This window comes from Falco biarmicus, chromosome 6, assembly GCF_023638135.1.
Source record: "Falco biarmicus isolate bFalBia1 chromosome 6, bFalBia1.pri, whole genome shotgun sequence".
NCBI lineage: Eukaryota > Metazoa > Chordata > Aves > Falconiformes > Falconidae > Falco > Falco biarmicus.
This window is the reverse complement of record NC_079293.1, coordinates 17,290,077-17,309,638: the sequence shown is the minus strand read 5'-3', so window position 1 is coordinate 17,309,638 and position 19,562 is coordinate 17,290,077. Positions and strand designations below refer to the sequence as shown.

At 38.6% G+C, this 19,562-nt stretch overlaps 1 protein-coding gene across 1 annotated transcript in view; it reads left to right on the top strand.

Moving 5' to 3' along the window:
* The window catches only part of PRIM2 (DNA primase subunit 2), a 127,970-nt gene extending 120,343 nt beyond the window's left edge, over positions 1-7,627 (top strand). Inside the window, exons 13-14 of the mRNA XM_056343719.1 lie at positions 1,137-1,205; positions 7,006-7,627. Of these exons, the coding sequence (XP_056199694.1) occupies positions 1,137-1,205; positions 7,006-7,233 (297 nt within the window). The 3' untranslated portion in view covers positions 7,234-7,627. The remainder of the gene's footprint in view (positions 1-1,136; positions 1,206-7,005) is intronic.
* The last annotated feature ends 11,935 nt before the right edge of the window (positions 7,628-19,562 follow it).

Below are 19,562 nucleotides of genomic sequence, written 5' to 3'. Positions count from 1 at the left end.
GCCTTGGCCTTGATCTTTTACAGAAGATTTAACAGGAGGTGGCAAGAGGGACAGAAATGTAATCAGTTGGGCTATTACAGTGGAACAGTGCCGCTAAGTACTTTCTTGGCAGTGTGTTGCTGGTTTTATCCATTCAGCAAATGTAATTTATTTATACATCTGTCAATAAATTCAATAATGAGTACAGCAGGGATTTAAGCTGGAGCGTATCACTGTGTTTGACACAAAGGTCAACCTTGGGAAAGGGGCTTGAAATTAACGTTTCTTTAAAACTATTTTTCCTTCCACTGAGGCTATCTCTTAATTCCAGCAATTTTCTCTGTTTGATAAGCAGAGGAAGCATGCATTTTGATTATATAAAGGAGAGGGGAGGTGAACAAACGAAAAAATTTCAACTGGCATTGCATTCTGGTGATAAGAATGAGACTTTATGCAGCACAGAAGAGATTACCTGAAGTAGAATTGGGAAGCAAATTGTATTTACAAAAGATGGCATGATTTTCCTAATAGGTGTTCAAAACAGGCTATTCACTCACATATTCTGCTGAGCTTGACTAGAAATAACTTCATTTCAAAAAGGACAAATCTGATTGACGGTAAAAGCATTCCCCTCTCACAGATACTTGTCTAAAGGATTTGCATTAAATTTTCTTGATGGGAACACAGTAGTATTTTATTCTATATCTGCATGAACTGGTAATGTGGAAAATAAAAATACAAATAGTGTCTTAGATTGCTTCATTCTTCAACCACTTGAATTACTAGATTTATGTCTGCAATTATGGAAGAGATATTGCAGTATGATATATCGTTTGACAATGACTGTCACAATTATATTGCAAAAATAGAGATTCAACTTATTCTTGAAGTTAAGAGTGTTGAAATTATGTTTTAAGGACTAGGTGTGTCTTCCTGTGGTTTTATCTTGTTTTTAATGTAGCCAGGGTAATTTTAAGCTATAGTTGTCTAAACGTTGTCAGTTACTAGTAGGATATGCAGATATCAAAGATGTCATGTGCTGCAAATTTTCATGAGCTATTATACAAGGCTGTTGTGAAATACCTTGTCATGGTAGGTACCAACAAGATGTACGTGTGCTACTTCTGAATCCGTTACATTTTTCTCCTTCTGTACAGATCCTGGAATTGGTGAAGGGCATGCATTACCAGCTGGCCTGTCAGAAGTACTTTGAGTTGGTGCATGATGTAAGTAGCTACTGATTTTTATTAGACTATAGGCACCGTCTTTGTCTTGAGGAAGGCCTTGGAAATCATGCATAAAGCTGAGAGGCTATTTGCAGTTTTCATATCCATCGTTAACTGTCTTGCCTTGTTTTTTTCCATTTCAATAATTTCAGATATTTTGTAGTTTTATGCATTTATATATTGATGTTGTCAATACCCCAAACATTACAAGATGTAGTAAAAGATTATGCTTTTTTCCTAAAAAGGTCAATATTGTTGAATTTTATCTATTGCAAGGCATTTAATTTTTTCAGAATCCTGTTTTTAATAAAATTTGTGGGGTTTAACCCATTATGCAAGTTTGATGTTTTGAGATATACCTTGAAAAATAAACAAAAAGGGATCTAAAAGATGTAATTAAAACTTTAATCTCCCAGCACATACATAGTTAATATTGTTAATTTTCACTTGATATTTTTGGACATCTTTAGTCATGTGTGATTAGTTTTCAAATATAGATGAACATTCTCAGAGCTTTCCCATTTGCTTAATCATAGGCAAAGTTAAAGTAAGATCCTTCACAAAACTGTAAGATTGCCACAGTCCTCCTCCTATGTGATTTCTTAATTTAAAGAACCAGCTTTTGCATTGGTTTAAGACTGCTTGTCATCAAGAAAAAACAACGAAGCACAGCCCTTCTTACACCTTTGTTCTCTCCACAACTCAAAAAAGGAACCATCCCTTTCAGACAGCAGGCTAGGGAACAGCCTTGCTGAGGATTAGAGAGCATGAGGATTAGATGACCCACCCAGAGACATTTACCTTTGATTTCTTTCATTCTTACTGGTTTTGACATTTGATTTAAATGGAACTGTGTGTCTCCCCAAATTTCCAGCAATCATATGAGTCAATGTATAGCAAAGGCATACTCAGTGTTGTTTTGGCAGTTGTAATTTGCGAGGAACACTGTCTTACAGTCTTAGAAAATGATAAAACAGTCCTAATATTCTGGAAGGAAAACAAAAAATATGTACAAATTTAAATTTAGATAACACTTGCCCTGTGTAAGGCTAAGTCAGTGGAAACAGTATTTGTCGAAGATGACTATAGAACCCAAGATCAACATTCACCAAAGGATAAATCAGCACGGTGGCGAAGAGCTGTTGTGTTTTAGGACAGCTGCCTTTCTATTGTTCTATGGCAAATTCCAGAACAGCATTATTTTTTTCAGTCTTGTGGTAATACAGATATCTGTCTTTGCTGCTTGCACTAAGAATCTTCTGCTTTGCTTTTGGTAAGTCTCTTACTTCAGTGGGAGAAAGCAGAACATGCAAAAAGGCGCTTTCTGCAGTTTGAATAGCACATGCTTACAACGGTATGTTTTAAGGAGAATTTAGCTGCTAAAGTTGTTACCAGCGTGCTCAGAATGATTTTTCTGTCCTATGACTATGCTTTAGTAGTTTTTTTCATGGGGTGATCAAGAGATGTGTTTCTGAAGCTGGTGTGGTGACAACTAATCAGACAGTCAAACCCTTGCTTTCCTGTATCACTAGCAGAGCTTTTCAGTGAACGAAATTTCTGAAGAATCAATCAGCATAACATTCATTGTTATTGTTTCTTCAAATAGGTTAACAATCTTAAGTAAAATTTTCCTGGAAATAATGGACTAGCTCACATGGACGATTTCAGCTTCAATTATGTGAAAATTTTACCGAGGAAGGGTTTGATATATGTTGGGCAGAGCTCTTAGTGTTACCTATAATTCTTGAAAGTTGCAGAGCATGTGTGGATTAGATCTACTATGAATGACTTTGTTGTGGGGACTTACTTAAGATTATGATATTTTTCTAAGTTCACTGGGTCAGTTGCATGCACACTGTCTCTGCTTAAGGGCTCTCTGCATTTCCTCCCCATCATCCTCTCTCAAATTTCTACTTCATCTTATGCTCACACTGGCAGCAGCTTTGCTTCAGTTGTCTAGTGCTTGGCACTGAGACTATGCCAATAAATCCAGCGGCACTAAAGTGAGAATGTTTAAATAAGTTTTTTTGAGGGGTTTGGGGGGTGTATCTTTGCATCTCAGTGCTACCGGTTCAGATAGCACAAATTACCTAAAAGCTGCTTCTCTGAATATTCTGTGGAAACTGGCCTTATTAGTTTCAATACTACACCTCTCTTGGACTTTGGTTTCACTGTCCTACAACCACACAACAAAAGCAGCCATGATATATGTGGTCTAGTACATTGTCTTCAGGCAGGAACTAATGTGTTAAGGAAATGTGCGCATCAGCAATTTGTTAGGTCTTTCAATAAGTGTAGGAAAGGAAAGCACGAAGTATAGTTGTTGTGGCTTAACCCCAGCTGGCAACCAAGCCCACACAGCTGCTCGCTCGCTCCCCATCCCCGGGGGATGGTGGAGAGATTCAGAACAGTAAAAGTGAGAAAACTCATGGGTTGAGATAGAGACTTTTTTTATCTAGCTTTACTAGGGAAAGCAAAAGCTGCACACGGAGGTAAAGCAGAACAAGGAATTCATTCACCACCTCCCACTGGCAGGCAGGTATCCCCAGGAGAGCAGGGCTCCATCATGTGTAGCGGTTACTTGAGAAGACAAACGCCATCACTCTGAATGTCCCCCGCTTCCTTCTTCCTCCCCCAGCTTCATATGCTCAGCGTGACATCATACGGTGTGGAATATCCCTTTGGCCGGCTGGGATCAGCTGTCCCGGCTGTGTCCCCTCCCAACCCCTTGTGCACCCCCAGCCTCCTCGCTGCTGGGGTGCGGTGAGGAGCCGCAAAGACCCTGGCTCTGTAAGCCCTGCTCAGTGGTAACAAAACCTTCCCTGTGCTATCAACCCGGTTTCCAGCACAAATCCAAAACATAGCCCCATACTAGCTCCTGTGAAGAAAATTAACTCTATCCCAGCCAAAACCAACACAATAGTGCATGAATAGTTTTACATATTTTTCAAGTTCTGGGATATTAGGGCATACTCATTTTTGGGAAAGCTATTCTAAATAATAACGATGTGATTCGATCAAGACAAGCTGTTTGATATATGTGAAGAAAAGAAGGTCTTTTGACTTGATAAAAGACTGAATGGCCTGTAGGGTAGATATTTTCAAACGTTATCATATTTTAATAAGAATCAGGAATAAAGTACGCTTATGTGGCAACTAGAGTAAGCATTTAATCAGACACTACCAAAATATCTTTCTTGATGGTCAGATTTGGATTTTAAGCCATATGGAAAGCATCATAGCTCTTTGATGTTCTAATATTTGTACCTGAGTTTGCAGTAAGTTATTTCATGTTGGTTATCCCTTATAGATAAGTTTTTATTTTCTACTGAAGTGAGGACACAAGGCAACTTGCATAAAGTGGAAATGAGACACCCTAAAAATGTAAGCAGTGTAACCGTAACCCAAAGTAAATAGTCACATTCATGAGGAATGCCTTTCATGGTCACAATAGCAGCAAGATTATATTTTACTTTAGTTGGTAGAATTGGATGGCAACTCAAGAGGGAAAAATATTTCCAGTCCAAACAGTTTGGAGATCTTGGCTACATATATGCAGTCAAGTAAAACAGATTGATGATATCAGCTGTGAACTACTAGTAGGTTAAATAAAGGTCCTTGTGATGACAGCATGCCTGTAGGAATAATTAGTGTTTTCAAATCTGATTGTTTTAAGAGCCCCTGAGCATTATGTATAAATAAGAAAGCTTAACTGGCTAATATTCCAAAGGAACTACTGATGTTAATGTTGTTTACCTGAATATTGCTGTATTAGTTACTTTTTACAGATACAGCTGTAACAGATGTTACTTATTAATATTTATCTCTAAATACTTTATTCTTAGTACTGGTATTTTACAATCCATATGAATTTTTAAGAAGTAAACGAGATCTGACACATAGCAAACTTCGTTGTACAGAAGAATCACTTTTGATTAATTTATTTAAAAACATATGCAAAACCTGTTTTTCTTAGTCTTTTGTGATCAAATCACAAGAATACTGGATTTTTTTTTTTTAAAGGGATGTGCTTAATTGATATCATTTACTGTAGCACCATGATCGCTCCACATGGGGAGAGAGCAGTTTAGAACAAAATTAAGAGTTACAAAGCGACTTATAAATTGGTGTGATGAAAGCTGAAATTTTAAAGTAAAAAAAACCCAGAACTAATTAAGAGGAAAGCCAGCTTTTCACTGTTATCGCTTCTTTTTAAGCCTTTTTGGTGTAAAGAAGTAATTTAGCTCCCACATAATGGAAATTGGAGCATAAGACTGAAATGAAATTCAGTGGTGGCTTTGGGTTTTCTGTTTGGTTTTGGGTTGGGTTTTTGTTGGGGTTTATTTTTGTTTGTTTGTTTTTCTTTGTGCCTTTGAGTACCAAATTAGTGTGCTGGGCCTGTCACTTATTTTTACGATTTTCAAGCAAGGTCACTTACTACAGTTGCTAATGTCTTCGTGTCTGAATTAGATTGTGTTATACATGTCTGCATTTTCTGATGGAGCTAAGCTAGGCAGCGGTAATGCGTTTAATCAGGATTCCATTTAGAGCGCACATTGATCCTTTGCTTTATGATTTCTTACAAGTGGCTGAAGTTTAAACTGATGGGTTTTGGCACATTAAATCAGCCACAGTATATACCCTCATGAGACACTGTGTGTGTGCAAAGTTGCTTGTTATGCTTGGAGTGGCCCAGCCCTTCTGGGAAAAAGAGGAGATAGTGGTAGCAGAAAATTACCAGTATATGGCTCTTAGACTTCCTTGGTTTTTTGTATCCCAGGTTTGTGAACCTTTCCAGTATTTTTTAAGAGCAGTATTTTTCTTACGATGTTCTTAGTATTCACATAAACTGACAGGCAGATAAAAGGTGCAGATTGCCTGAGTAGGAGGTGGAAGCACCTTTTAAAGTAAGCATTTCCAACTTCTGAGCCCCTGAGAAGAGATACAAAGGTTGTAACTGAGACTTGTGGTGAGCATGTAAGAACAGCTTACTTTTAAAACTGAAAGCTTTGTTGATTTGAAATATTTGACGAGCATTAATTGAATGTTCATATATCTAATAATTATGGAGCTGAAAGAATGCACCTGCCAAGTAGAAAGGAGCAATAAAAATATGCCGCACCTTATGCTAGTTTTCTGTTTTCTTTTCCACTGAAGACGAAATGTTCTTTTGTATTCGTTGTGCATCTGAGTTTCAGGATGCTGATGCTGGCTGGCACTGATGGAGCAGAGATCAGCTTGATCTATGGGGCTGTTGCATTGTAAACATTGCATTTGTACCTACTGGAGAAAGCAGGGAAGTAGGTGAACCTGCCTGTTTCCATTCACAGTTTCACACTGATACTTAAGATCTAGATTTATACTGTACTGTTGTTACAACTTCTAGTAGTACTCTCTACCGCTGTTTGCAGTCTAGGCTTGTCTCAGTCCCTCTTTTGGGTAGGGAAATGCTGTTTTAAGGTGTAGGTTCAATTGTCCTGCATCTGTAAAGGTATGCCATTTTACTTCTAGTGTTTTATATGTTTTGGGATGTTATTTTTACTTACTACAGCAAAGACAGTGTGAAATACTGTTTGAATATGCCGAAAGCACTAATTTTATTTCTAACATGAAGGAAGAAATTTTCTGATGAAAGTAAATCTGTGTCATGCTAATACTTACTGGGATAGTATTTACAAACTGATGCCTTTTTCTTCAACAAAGTTGGAACTTACTAAATTGCTAATTAATTTGTGCTTGAGTGTGAAAAAGATGACTTTAAAAAATAAATATAATAACTCATTGTTCCTTTCCTATGCAGGTTGAAGACATTGGGTTTTCTTTGAATCATCCTAATCGGTATTTTACAGAGAGTCAAAGGCTGTTAAGTGGTGGTAGAGAACTGAAGAAGGAATTAAGTAATTCAGGAACCTCTCAACAAAAAAGTAATAGTCAGGAAAACATGAATTCGAATACTACTCCCACCTCTTCAAATACAACAGATGATGCAGAACTGGAGGGACTGGAGGCATACTTCACTGAGGACTGAGCAGCTGTGTTACTTGCGTTTTTTCATTCTGGTTTGGTTTTGGTTTTTGTGTGTGTGTGTTTGGGATTTTTTTCTTTCTTTCATTTTTTCCCTTCTCTGGCCGAGTTTGTCCCTAAACTAAGGAATATGCACTTCACTACCTGGAAGACACAGACATGTAGTGCTTTCAGTAGGCTGGAGGGAGAGATAACTGTAATTGCACCTAGTACTTACTCTTACTGCTTTGGGACATTGTTTTATGTGGAAGGATGGGAAATAAAAGTTCCTTCCCAATTATTAAATGATTTTTGTCTAACTTACCTTTTTTGGTTTTCTTCAAAATGTTTAAATATTTGTATCCCATTTTATGGTCACTTTTATATGTTTCTTCTTAATAAATAAATTGCGAAGCAGATTTTTTTGTGTGTGTTTTCTTTTTAGTTGTATTTGGATGATAATTAAATAGAAGTTCTTATGATCAAAATTACCCTCTGGAGGAGTCTGTCTATCTCTCTTCTACATGAGGAGCTGAGGGAAATCAGCTTCCTAATTTGTGTATCTTGACACGACATTTGGAGAGCTGGTTTTGGTGCTTGAAATAGAATATAAGCAGAGTTTGGATACCTGTATGTAAGAAGGTAATCCAAAAAGCCGATGCATCTTGAAGAAGCTAAAAACTTATTAGCATATGTTCCTTTTAAAGTTTCCTTAATGTCTGAGTGTGGCTGGAGTCTCCTGTGTCCTACTAAGCTAAACAGCCATCTGAACGCAGCTTTGGGTTGCCCGAATTCCACCCATTCCTCCAAAGCCCACGTCATCTAACACAGCAGTGGCATTCAATTGAGCAGCAGCCACTGTCCGATGCGTGGAAGCTCTAAATAGAGCTGCTATTTTATATCATGCTGTAGAGTATTCTCCTGGGGATCTGAAAGGCTGAAATTTTATTTTATCTGATGCCTAAGGAGTTTCAAGACAGCATTACCCCCTCCCTGGAGAGTGACCTAGCTACTGGTATAGCCCTGTAACCACCTAAGCACAGAATTGTCGTTGCTGGTATTAACTCTGCACGGCCTTAGTATGAAGATTCACTGAGCCTGATTTTTCTGGGCTTGTCTTGCCCTACCTGAAGCTTTGTTTTAGCCATAACAGCAACTGTCAAATGACAGCCTAGCTTTGTACAATTGCATGGTGTACCGCCTGTGTTTATAATGATTTTGATGTATTTCTGTAGCTAATGAGTCATAAGTAGTTATTTTGTGTAGAATGAATTAATCTATGATCTTGGATGCCAGATGCCCCGTGGGTATAAACGAATCATCCATGGCCGAGTGCTGATCCTTAAAGAAATACAACCTAAAGAATAGTGCAAAAGAAGTATTTAGGAATAGGAGAAGAAAGAACAAATATGCAACACGAGTAAACCACACGCTATAGATATATAATTATTTGGCTGCAATGTGGAATTGCCAGAGCATTGAAGAACAGCAAGGTTGGTTTTGGAAACGTGTAATATTACGCTAGGTGGACTCTAGGGAGAAGAAAGAACAGTTCTCACTGTCAAATGTCCTACAGCTCCTGATGAATGACTTGGGACCCTGACTGTGTGCTGCTGATCCTGGGACGCTGAGTGTATGAGTATGTAACATTTGCTAGTTGTATTATGTTGAAGGTTTTATTTCTTCCACAGTAATTGACTGATTTAGACTATTGTGACTGGTCTAAAGACTATTCCATTACTGTTAAGATTTGGGGCTAACTGTAAATTTTTGGCTTATCTTACGTAAAGCGTTCCTTTAAGTTCCTTTACCTCACATGGGGCTAATGCAACACCAGGCTTTAAAAATAAAACGCGTCATTTGTTGTTAAAGAGAATCTGCCAGGATTCATTGTTCCTTTTCCTTGAATTATTCCTAAATTTATTTAGGGACTGCTTTGTGTGAACTACGAAGCCTCTTATCTTTGGATATAATATAGTCAAAGGAGTTGTAGGAATCCACCCTGAGCAAAGGCTCTGCGTCTGGACCTGCAGGGTGGTGGTTGTTCTGGGCCCAAGAAACCAGGAGTTGCAAGAGCTGTCAGGTTGGTTTCTCCTGTTGGTGAAGCTCCTGGCAGCGCCCAACCTGATGTGTGGAAGTCCACTGCTTCTATCAGGTGGTTAAGAGACTTAGCCTTTTGAAGCGTCTTTGCAAGTGGTAACTCTCCTCTACTTCTGCGTTACTGAATACCTGAGTTGGAGGCACCTTAGTGAACATCGTGGATCTTTTTAAATAGAAGTGAAACTGCTTCAGACCTGCAGAAGAATGAGGTGGTCGAGGCAGTGAATGAAGGTAATATTTCCCAGCCAAGGGAAACTGTGAATTCTGGTTCAGTAGGAAAGTTTCCGTTATGCCCTAGCCCTGCTCGTGTAGACATTGTCACTGGTGTGAATAAAACTCCTAGCTCTTCCATTTCTGAGCTTTACATGTACCTTGAAATCTGTTATGTTGGGGATGGGCTGCTTGTTCACGTGTTCTACAGTGGATTGCTACATTAGCAGAATAAAGTTATTTTTAGGAATTCAAGCATAAAATTTTAAAAAAATCTCTATTACAAGGAAGAAAATATAACCGCACAAATCTGCTGAATGAAAAATCTTATCTGAAATGCAACAAACATAACAGTATGTGACAAAGCCTTTGTCCTTCAGTGGTTTACTTCGTTATTGTGAGTTTACCTCTCTTGATTAATAGTGCTACGAATTGCTTTAAACTGTATTTTTGTCTCTCTTATTACCTGTCAGGAGTAATAATAAACTATGTAACAGAAAAATGTACAAATTATAGCACAGAGTTATATGTAACTAGCAAAAGATTGATAGAGTTATATGTAACTAGCAAAAGATTGAAATTAATGCTTTTGTTGCTATTCAGGGAAAATGAAAATTTATTTTCATATTTCACAGCTTTTGACCATTTTAATTTTTCTTTAAAAGTGGAATATTTTATTTTAATAATATAGAAAAATCCAAAATGAGAATCCTCCTTTTAAGCAGTTGGGCACCAACTCCTACTGCTTTGTAAATTGCTTAAGAATCACTTGTTCCTTGATTACAGAGCTATTTGAGATCAGAAAGGTAAAATCACTAAGTATGTAAATCACTCATTTTAAAACATTTCTTGCATTGTAGTAGCACTATTAAAAATTGTATTTAGTTAGAAGATAAGGATTCTGAAAACCAAGTGACCCTGATATGATTATGCAGTAGTCAAAAATAACAACAAACCAGATAACCAAATAAAGCAATAACCAAACAAACACCCACAAAATCTCAAACCCTATTCTTTTGCAAGTTGAAAAGAAAATGAACAGTAAAGCATTGCAGATGGATCTATTTGCAAGCATCAACTCTCCTGCGTATCTTTGAAGAAAGTAAATTTTGTTATACTTTGCTACTTGGAAAACAAACGGAAAAAACCAACCAGGAGACACACAAACACTTAAAGCTTGAAACTGCTCTGGACAAGACACATCTGTATTCTGGGTCAGTAAAGGAGATACTAAGGTAATACCTGGTTGCATTTCTGAGGGGGTGCACTGTGCCAAAAGGTAGCCCTGTGCCGCCACGGTGCTGAGGTAGGAGCTGCTCTTCTTTACAGCTGATCTTAAATGTACCGCGGTTAATTCAGAGGCAGATGTTTGAAAAGGAGCGCTCTGATCTTTTGAAGTGCTAGCATCAAAGACAATAAAACAGTCTCCGACTTCAAAGCCTTTCAAGATGTCACGAAGAAGAGAGCTTTACTAGTGGGTGTGCTGCAGAGGGGCGGGCGAGGGGCTCGCGAGCTGGGTGTGAGATACAAAGTGCTCTGCTGAGATGTGGAGCGCTGCCCTGGCAAGGGGAATGGCGAGAGCGGCTGGTACCGTCATGGCACGGTAGGAGCGGACCCATGCAGAAAACAGCTGATGCTGAGCACACGGCGTTCCTCCTGTGCGTGCTTCGGGACTTCTACTTTGGGCTGATTTTAGTCTCACAGTATGGCTGGGGTGGTCATTAGACAGAAGAACATTGCAGAGCATGCTTTTTGGGTGAATTTCTTCCAGAAGGAATCCAGGTTGCATATGCTCAGGCCAATCGGCAGTGCCAGCCAAAGCAGAGCAAGTGGGGGTGACTGAGAGATTTCCTTGAAGATGCTGAACATCTCAGTTGGCCTCAACCAGTGTAATTTGTCCTGGTTTTGGCTGGGATAGAATTAATTTTCTTCCTAGTAGCTGGTGCAGGGCTGCATTTGGGATTTAGGATGAGAATAATGTTGATAACACCCTGATGCCTTGGTTGTGGCTGAGCAGCGCTTGCAGAGCCAAGTGCTCAGCTCCTCACCCCACCCCAGCAGCGAGGAGGCTGCGGGTGCGCAAGGAGCTGGGAGGGGACACAGGCGGGACAGCTGGCCCCAGCTGGCCAAAGGGATTTTCCAGACCATATGACGTCTGCTCAGTGTATAACGTGGGGGAAAGCTGTTTGGGGGCTGCTGCTGAGGAGCAGGCTGTGGGTGGTGAGCAGTGGGTGCTGAGCAATTACTTTTCATTTGCATCACATGTTTACCTTGGGTTTGATGTATTTATCTTTTAAAAAAAATTTCTTCACGGTTTATGATTGTGATTATTTCAATTATTAATATTGTTACTACTTTTTCAATTATTACACTGTTCTTTTCTCAGCCCATGGGTTTTCTTACTTCTATCCTTCCTACTCTCTCCCCCACCCCGCTGCAGGGCTGCGAGCGAGCAGCTGCGTGGGGCTGAGCTGCCAGCGGTGGTTAAACCCTGCCAGACACCTGGCAGCAAGAATAGTTTAGAGGATGAGGCAGGGCAACATCTTTGCCATGCAGGTCCTTGCTCTGTGGTGCATTTTCACACGGTTGTGAAATGTAAAATTTCTTGTGGTTTCTACTATTGAAATACTTAGGGAAGTTTAATGTATCAAAGTTTGTACTATTTGAAAAAACTTTTTTCCCACAGATTTGGTGATATGCTAAATACAATAAAAGGATTCCAGAACCCCATGGTTAGTTCCTTGGGAGGGGGCGGGTGGGTGTTGGGTTTGGTTTTTTTGTTTTGTTTTGTTTTATTTGTTTGGTTTGTGGTTGTTTTTTTTTTTACTTAGACCTGTTGGGCTGTCAAGGATATTTCTGTTACCTGGGTTGCTATCTTCTTCTGGCTTCCTTGCTCAGATCTGTTGCAAAGATGTAAAACTTAGAGTTCATTTATGCTTTTTGTTTCTTCCCTAATGCACCTGAACCCCTAGGGCAGGGCAGGTGTAATCCAGAGCTTTTGGACAAGCTTATCTATCCCGATATAATTACTGATGCTTTCCTTGTTTTCCCATGTGCATATCAGAAACATCTATTGAATTACAGCTAGACAGATGTAGTCAAGGTCTCAGTATCCAAGTGGTTCTTTTGGGTAGATTTCACACCACGATTTCTATGCTTTTAAAAAAATTATATATATATATATAAAAAAAATATTCTAAAATCTGTCTATTTCAAGTCTCTTAAAAATCCACAGAAGAATCATGCTGTCCTTTTATGCCATTGTATGGGTTTTGTTTTGGTTGGGTTTTTTTAAATTGATTTAATGAATTTTCTTTTTTTTTTTAAAGTTTCTCTTACAACGCTGTAGGTCTACTGAGTAACTGGCATCTTTTAACTAACCTCTGCTGTTCACAGTCTCCTTATTTTACTATTCTGTGTATTCCTCCTTACCTGCTACATAATGGATGTTATTGGTGGTGTTTTTTAGAACTTGTATGAAGTCAACTGCTTAGTTCACATTAGCAGAATAACCTGTCCTTGCTGCCGTGCTTGCCAGTTGCTGCCTTTCATGTTTTATTATCCCTTCTACTGTACAAAATGTTACCATCCTTCACTGGCCTGTCTAGTTCATGTCAGTGGATCCCTGTTTTGAACAGACAGTTTTGAGAATATTAACCTTTCTTTCCACCTGGATCTGCACTCTTGAAGTACTGTTGGTAATGGTATTACCTAACACTAAAAGTTTTACCTTTGGTATCTGGTTGAAAAAAAAGAAAAATAAAGGCTTTCACCCCTTAGCACACTTACCTGCTAAGATTCGTATAGATCCCTCAAATGCTGAAGAATCGAAGGCATTTGAATCAGGCAAAGGTTATGACAAATGGGTGTAATTGTAGTAAAATAGATATAAAAATGGTTGGATAAAGTCGAGTGAATTGTAGCTGGGAAATATGTAGGAATAGATACCTAAATACTGTTTTGTTAATAGAGGAATCACCGGCAGGCTTTAGGAGTAGGTTAGGGTAGGTGAAAAGTAGATTAGTGGCAGGTAGATCTCCTGAGGGAGAGCAGGACTTGGTGACTGGGCTTCAAAAAGGCAGGAAGATGTACGAAATCTCAAGATCTCTTAAAAAAAAATGATAACGACAATGAAAGCACCACAAGGTGTGTTTCTAGCCAAAATGAAAGTTCTCAGCCAAGTTGAAGATGTTTTGTCATATAATCATAAACCTTAATGAAGATGGTTCACGAACATAGCATAATGAAAAGGACATTAGTATAGCAGAAGCAGATATGGCACAACTTTAATATTTAATTTTTAGGAGAATATGTGTTGTGGGAGGTGTTACGCGAACAGCCTGCCATGCTTAATGGCAGCACTTAGAAAGTGAATGTCAGTAAAAATCCAGTTAGATCAGAAGAAATGTCTTTGTTCAAACCCTGCTGGTCAAATTGATGCATGAACTACTGGATGAAATGTAATGGTCTGTGTTTCACTGTTCAAAGTAGATTATCCGACTGGCCCTTTTGGCCATTAAAGTCTATGACACTTGGATTTATTTTTATGTTTAATAAGAATTTAATCTTCCAAGCTGTGGAGTGTCCTTGGTTCAGATAGCTGCTGTAGTGCTCCTGGGTAGAATATAGAGGGAATCTAAATATAGAGACCTAAGAGTTAGAAACGTGTGATTCAGCCACTCATTGTTCAGGTCTTTGGAGTGTCAGTGGTTTGGCCAGCTACAGTTTTTAGAGAAATGGTTGGCAGTAGAAAAATATCAAGAAACATGCTGAATTACATTAATTCTGCTGTGATCTCTGGTGTGAGAACATAATTAAAATTATGTAATGTTCTTAACATGCCGTAGGTAAAAAAAAGCTGCAATTGCTGTTGGTATATGATTTTGAATGGGAAAAAAGAGAATCCTTTTCAACTGTGACTTAGAAAGGAGGCTAGGGGTTTCTTGCACTGTCTCTCTGTTAAACCAGGAGGCACTACTGAAGGTAATGGTTTTATTTACGTATTTATTTATGAACACATTTTTTTTCTTTATTATGATGTTCCAAGGGGTGACTGTAAAACTGCATTTTTCAGGATCTAGTATTAATAGAAATATAATTTTTGATAGTTGAGGGAACTTTCCACTTGGATTTAGGCATTCACCTAAGGTCTTGCTTCTCACAGTTTCAAACTATTACAGCATATCAAGAGTAACAAGTACAAATATCTGTATCAATGTACAAATAGCAAAAGTAAACTCTATGGTTTGAATATTGTTTCAAGTCAGTTGTAGGATGTGTAGTAACACTTACAATGGTTGACTGTGTCAACCATTGACTATGTAGTGCAGCTATAGTAGTCTGCTGAGCGCAAGCATATGTGAAAGAAGTGCAGTACCCCTTTCCCTGCCTATTTCTACTCAGTACATATAGAAATGAGCCTGAAAAAAAATTCTCCCCCTTTTAACATTCATTTAAAGGATATTATAATTCTGTTTTGTAAAAGTTTCAGATGTATTATGCAGTGGAAAAAGACATTTGAATGTCCTCGTAATTTAATCACTGGGTTTTGTAGACTTTCTATCTATTGTCTCTATATTTTGACTTAAACAGACTTCTATGAGATACGTAAGGCCTTACCTTGAAACCTCAGGGTTTTGCAACTTCGGATTAAAGAATGCCACTTGATTTATTCTCTCTCCATGCATCTGCCAGAAAAAAGTCCCTACACAATAAAAATTTTAATGACCTTCGCAGGCCATATGAAATTAACTCCTTCCTTTGCCTTTCTGAAGTTCCCACCAAACGAAATGATAAGTGCATATAGATAAAAAGAAAAATCTAAGTAAATTTTCTTCTGAACACATTTGACCAACTTACTGTAGGAGTCCCCCTATTACACCCAGGTCTCATGACAATATATTTATGGTAGTTCTAGATACAATGTTTTTCTTTTGATCTCCAAGTTGTTCTGGAGGATATGTAAAAGGGACTTAACCAAATCAACCTTACTACCTTTATTAGAAATAAAAAATGGTAGAATATTCAGCCTTCTTAATTGCTTCTAAACTGATCTGAAGCTCAGCCACCAAGCTGGCATGACCAAATTGATTATCAAGCAGATTTGATGGGATGTTCACTCTTTAACTGCGATGTGGGCTCCCAGCACATGCACATACTGAGTTAGATGGCAGAGGAGAGTCACTTTTTTCCTGTAGGTAGCCAAAAACTATTTTAAAGCAGTTCACCTGTGTGACACTTACTTAAGGTTCTTAAATACAGATCTGGGAGGGAAAAATTGCATCTCTATATATGATACAGCTGTATAACTGGTTCTGCTAAAGCGCTTTTGATAGATGTTTTTTGTGTCTGAAAAAACAATAGCTGGAGCGGTAACACACCTTTCATATTTTTGCAAGCGATGTTCTTGACAATTACTTCATTACATGATAAGCTCAATATTTATTAAATTGTCTGTTGTGCAGAATTTAAAACACCCTAAACTCAGTTCTCCAGGAATGCAGCTCAAATCTCTGCAGTAATCCCAGCCCCCAGCACTCTCGGTTCTCAGTTCAGATCCAGTTTCTCAAAAGGCTAGTTGGTAGTTGTTCTTATTCTTGAACATGTAGCAAAGCTTTTTTCCTTGTTATAATTTAGTGTCATTTCAAAAGTTTTACTTCCTCTCTTCAACTGTAGCAATCCAGTATTTCTGGGTGATGTTAAAAAAAAAAAAAATTTAAAGAGCTTTTAATCACCTTTAAGCTATTTGGAAAACGCTGCATTTCTTAATTACAATCTTTTACTAAAGTTTCTTAGAATCAGTTGGAGCTTATTGCCAGTGATGAAGTTTGTTCCCATTAAGTTACTTTTTTCCCCCTTCTACCCTCTGAAAGTGTTTTTTTGCTTGTGTGGATAATTTGCAGTGCTTCACTGAGCAGAATCTACAGCATGAATTAGCTGTATGGCCAAATAAAAATTACCTGAGGAGTGTTTCTGTAGCCTGCAAGAACAATATCTTAAAACAGGAAAGAAAGTAGTACCCCTATGTATAGTGTTATTTGTTCAGTTGTCACCTTCTTAATCATCATAACTGTAGAGAACATGTAATTACTAAGACCTGATGTTGTCCATAAACCTCAAAGGAATGTCTAAATGAGTGCATCCCCAGGACTTCACACGGACCATTTTTAACAGACATTGTTAAACTGACATTCTAAAGAGGTGGATTCACTCTTTCTACTTCACTGATCAAGATTTATACTGCAATTGGTAGGTATCAAGCAATGTCTTAAAAGAGCTGCAATTCATAGTGTCAGACTAAAGTTTGTTCTTCATGACTGTTTTCAGCCGAGGATTATGGACTTAGGTCTGCCAGGCAGGTGAATAGTGCAGCACACCTTGACCAGCAGCTTAGAAAGCTCAGAGGTCTTACATGAAGCGGAATGCTCAACGTATAGTAGCTGCACAAGGAGGTAAGTTGATTGGGATGGATGTTTTTAATCGTGTGAACTAAAGCGAAGTGGTAGGAATATACCAGAAGTATCTTATTTCCTCTTTCTACTAGTAAGCTGAAGGTTGTTGACATTTCCTTCAATTCCAGACATCTATATATTTTTATTAAAACCAAGCAAACATCACCTCCACATGCTATTCCTGGGTACTTTTGAAGCGTTTTAATTTTCAAATGTCGGTGAATGATTGTTCTGGGAATGAATAGCTGGCTCTTCTCTGTGTCTTCATGGTTCACTGTGGTGAGGGTCTTGCATGCAAATCCTTGAGTGATGCTTAACCTAAATCTACCCTCTGAAAGTGTTTTTTTGCTTGTGTGGATAATTTGCAGTGCTCCACTGAGCAGAACCTACAGCATGAATTAGCTGTATGGCCAAATCATGCCTGCGGAGGGAAAATTCTTAAATCCATGGGTTACTCTGCATCTGTTTGTTCTGCCAGGTGGAAGACTGAAGTCTAATAAATATATACTTCTAAAATAGTCTCTATGGGATGTTTGTAAGTAACTGGTAAAATCTTAGCTTCCCAGGGGTGGAGGAAGGATTGTGAGGTTTCCTTTGGCGGTCGCTCCTGATGTTGATCGTGACTCAGAGCAGTTGTTAGCACCGAAAGGAGTCAAACCGGTTCCTTGGGGTCACAGGGTGGCTTTGGGATGGGGAAGGGAGGGATAAAAGCATCAATATGTTTATTTTCTGCATGGATGAACTGGTTGTGGAACAGTGAGCTAAGCAGGACATGGGCTTTTGGCTGCATGTGTCAAAACCAGCCATCAGGTCCCTAGAAAAACAGGAGGTCTTGTAGGTGACATCTGAGGGACTTTGTTTATAACTCATAGTTATTGGAAGGCAAATTTCTTTAAAAAAAAAATCCTATTAGATTTGCATTTCTATGAATGCACAGAATCACACTATCAAAAGAATTATGACATTAAACCTGGTTGTTTAGCATAAAAAAATTAAAAATATTAAGAACATCCTTGCCCATAAGCAAAATAGTATGGAGTGGTCATTTTGGGGCATAGTATTCATGATTGCAGGCTGCCGTTAGTATTCACAGCTACTAAAGGAGGAGTGATTGAAGCCCAGGAGCTTTTTCCCTCTGGCAGACAGCAGGCCTTTCCATTTGTGCGTGCTATCTCTGAGCAGGGTTTCAGTGGAAAATACTTCCTAGATGGGTTTTTGTTGTCAAGTTTGCTCGTTGAAACAGATTTGGCTTAATGGAAACATTCAGACGAACTTCACGCTGTCATTGTCTTGTTCCGTGTGTTCCGTGTTCAAGGAATTGGGGAAGAGAGAAAATACGCACCAGGAACACATGAAGACCTGCCTGCTTCCTTCATCGGTCTGTAGGAAGCTGAAGGTTGCTTAAATGATAACAGCTCACCGGAGTTGGCGGCATTTTGGTCAATAGATGTTGTATGAAAGATTGTTTTTTCCCACAGAACACATTTTCCATTTCTAATCTCCAGCGCAATACTGAGATGCCATGTACTACAGATTGCTGTCCTGTGACTTTTTAGAGCATCAACAGACTGGAGCATGACAAAAACAAGGTGCCTTTCCCTGAAGGACAAAACCTGTCTGGATTAATTTAATCTGCTGCTGCTACAACACACTTTTCTCTATGGAAGAAACATGCTGTGAGGAGCACAGGGTGCAAAGTGCAAAGAGGTGCAGTACTTGGCATCTTCTTCATGTTTGAATGCAAATCAGACAGCAGCTTCCATTGTTCTGCTTAAAAAATAAAGGAAAAAATATAGTTTGAATTCATAAGGAAATGGTTGGAAGGTTATAATAATATTATTACATGTATTAATTTCCAGAGGAGCTATTGTGGCAGCGTCTCATTGTTCATGGTCTCATTGCACAAGAATATGGAAGACAGAATAATTTTTGTCAACAGCTTAGAATTTAAATTATGAGATGTTGTGATGAGAGAATGTAACAAGTACGAGGGGCAGGTGATTAAAAAAAACCAACAGAAAGGATTGTGACCAGATGTTTTTACATTGATGTGTTGTTGTATAAATTGAAGGTTTGAGGTGGGTTGTCAAAATAGACATGTTAATTATGTCCATAGTCTCAGCTGGCCACTTGCCTATCCAACGTGGGCTGGCAATTTACCATAGCTATTGTGACAGAAATGGATACTGAGGAAGGCTTTGAAATCAATGAATACAAAGCAGGAAAACACATTAAATCAATTTACATGCTAAATAACCCTGAGCTGAGGTCTGTGCCTCCCTTACTGTCTGAGTTCTCTTGCCATCCACAAACTTCTCAGGATCTTTGGCAACGCAGAAGCTCTTGTTTGAATAGGGACCCTCACTTTCTGGCTCTTTGTTTTGCATTATTGATGTGACATTGCAGCAATAACAAAAGGTACAGAAATGTGCCTGTTTCACATCTATATCCATGAGAAGGATGCTTTTGTATCTGACAAGACCTCCATTCATGATGTTGCTCTTCTGAGAGTCTGGAAAGCTCAGTATTCCATTGCCTGGGACTTCTGGATGAAGAACAGCCTGGGTCTTGTTTTATCGTTGCCCAGGTCTCC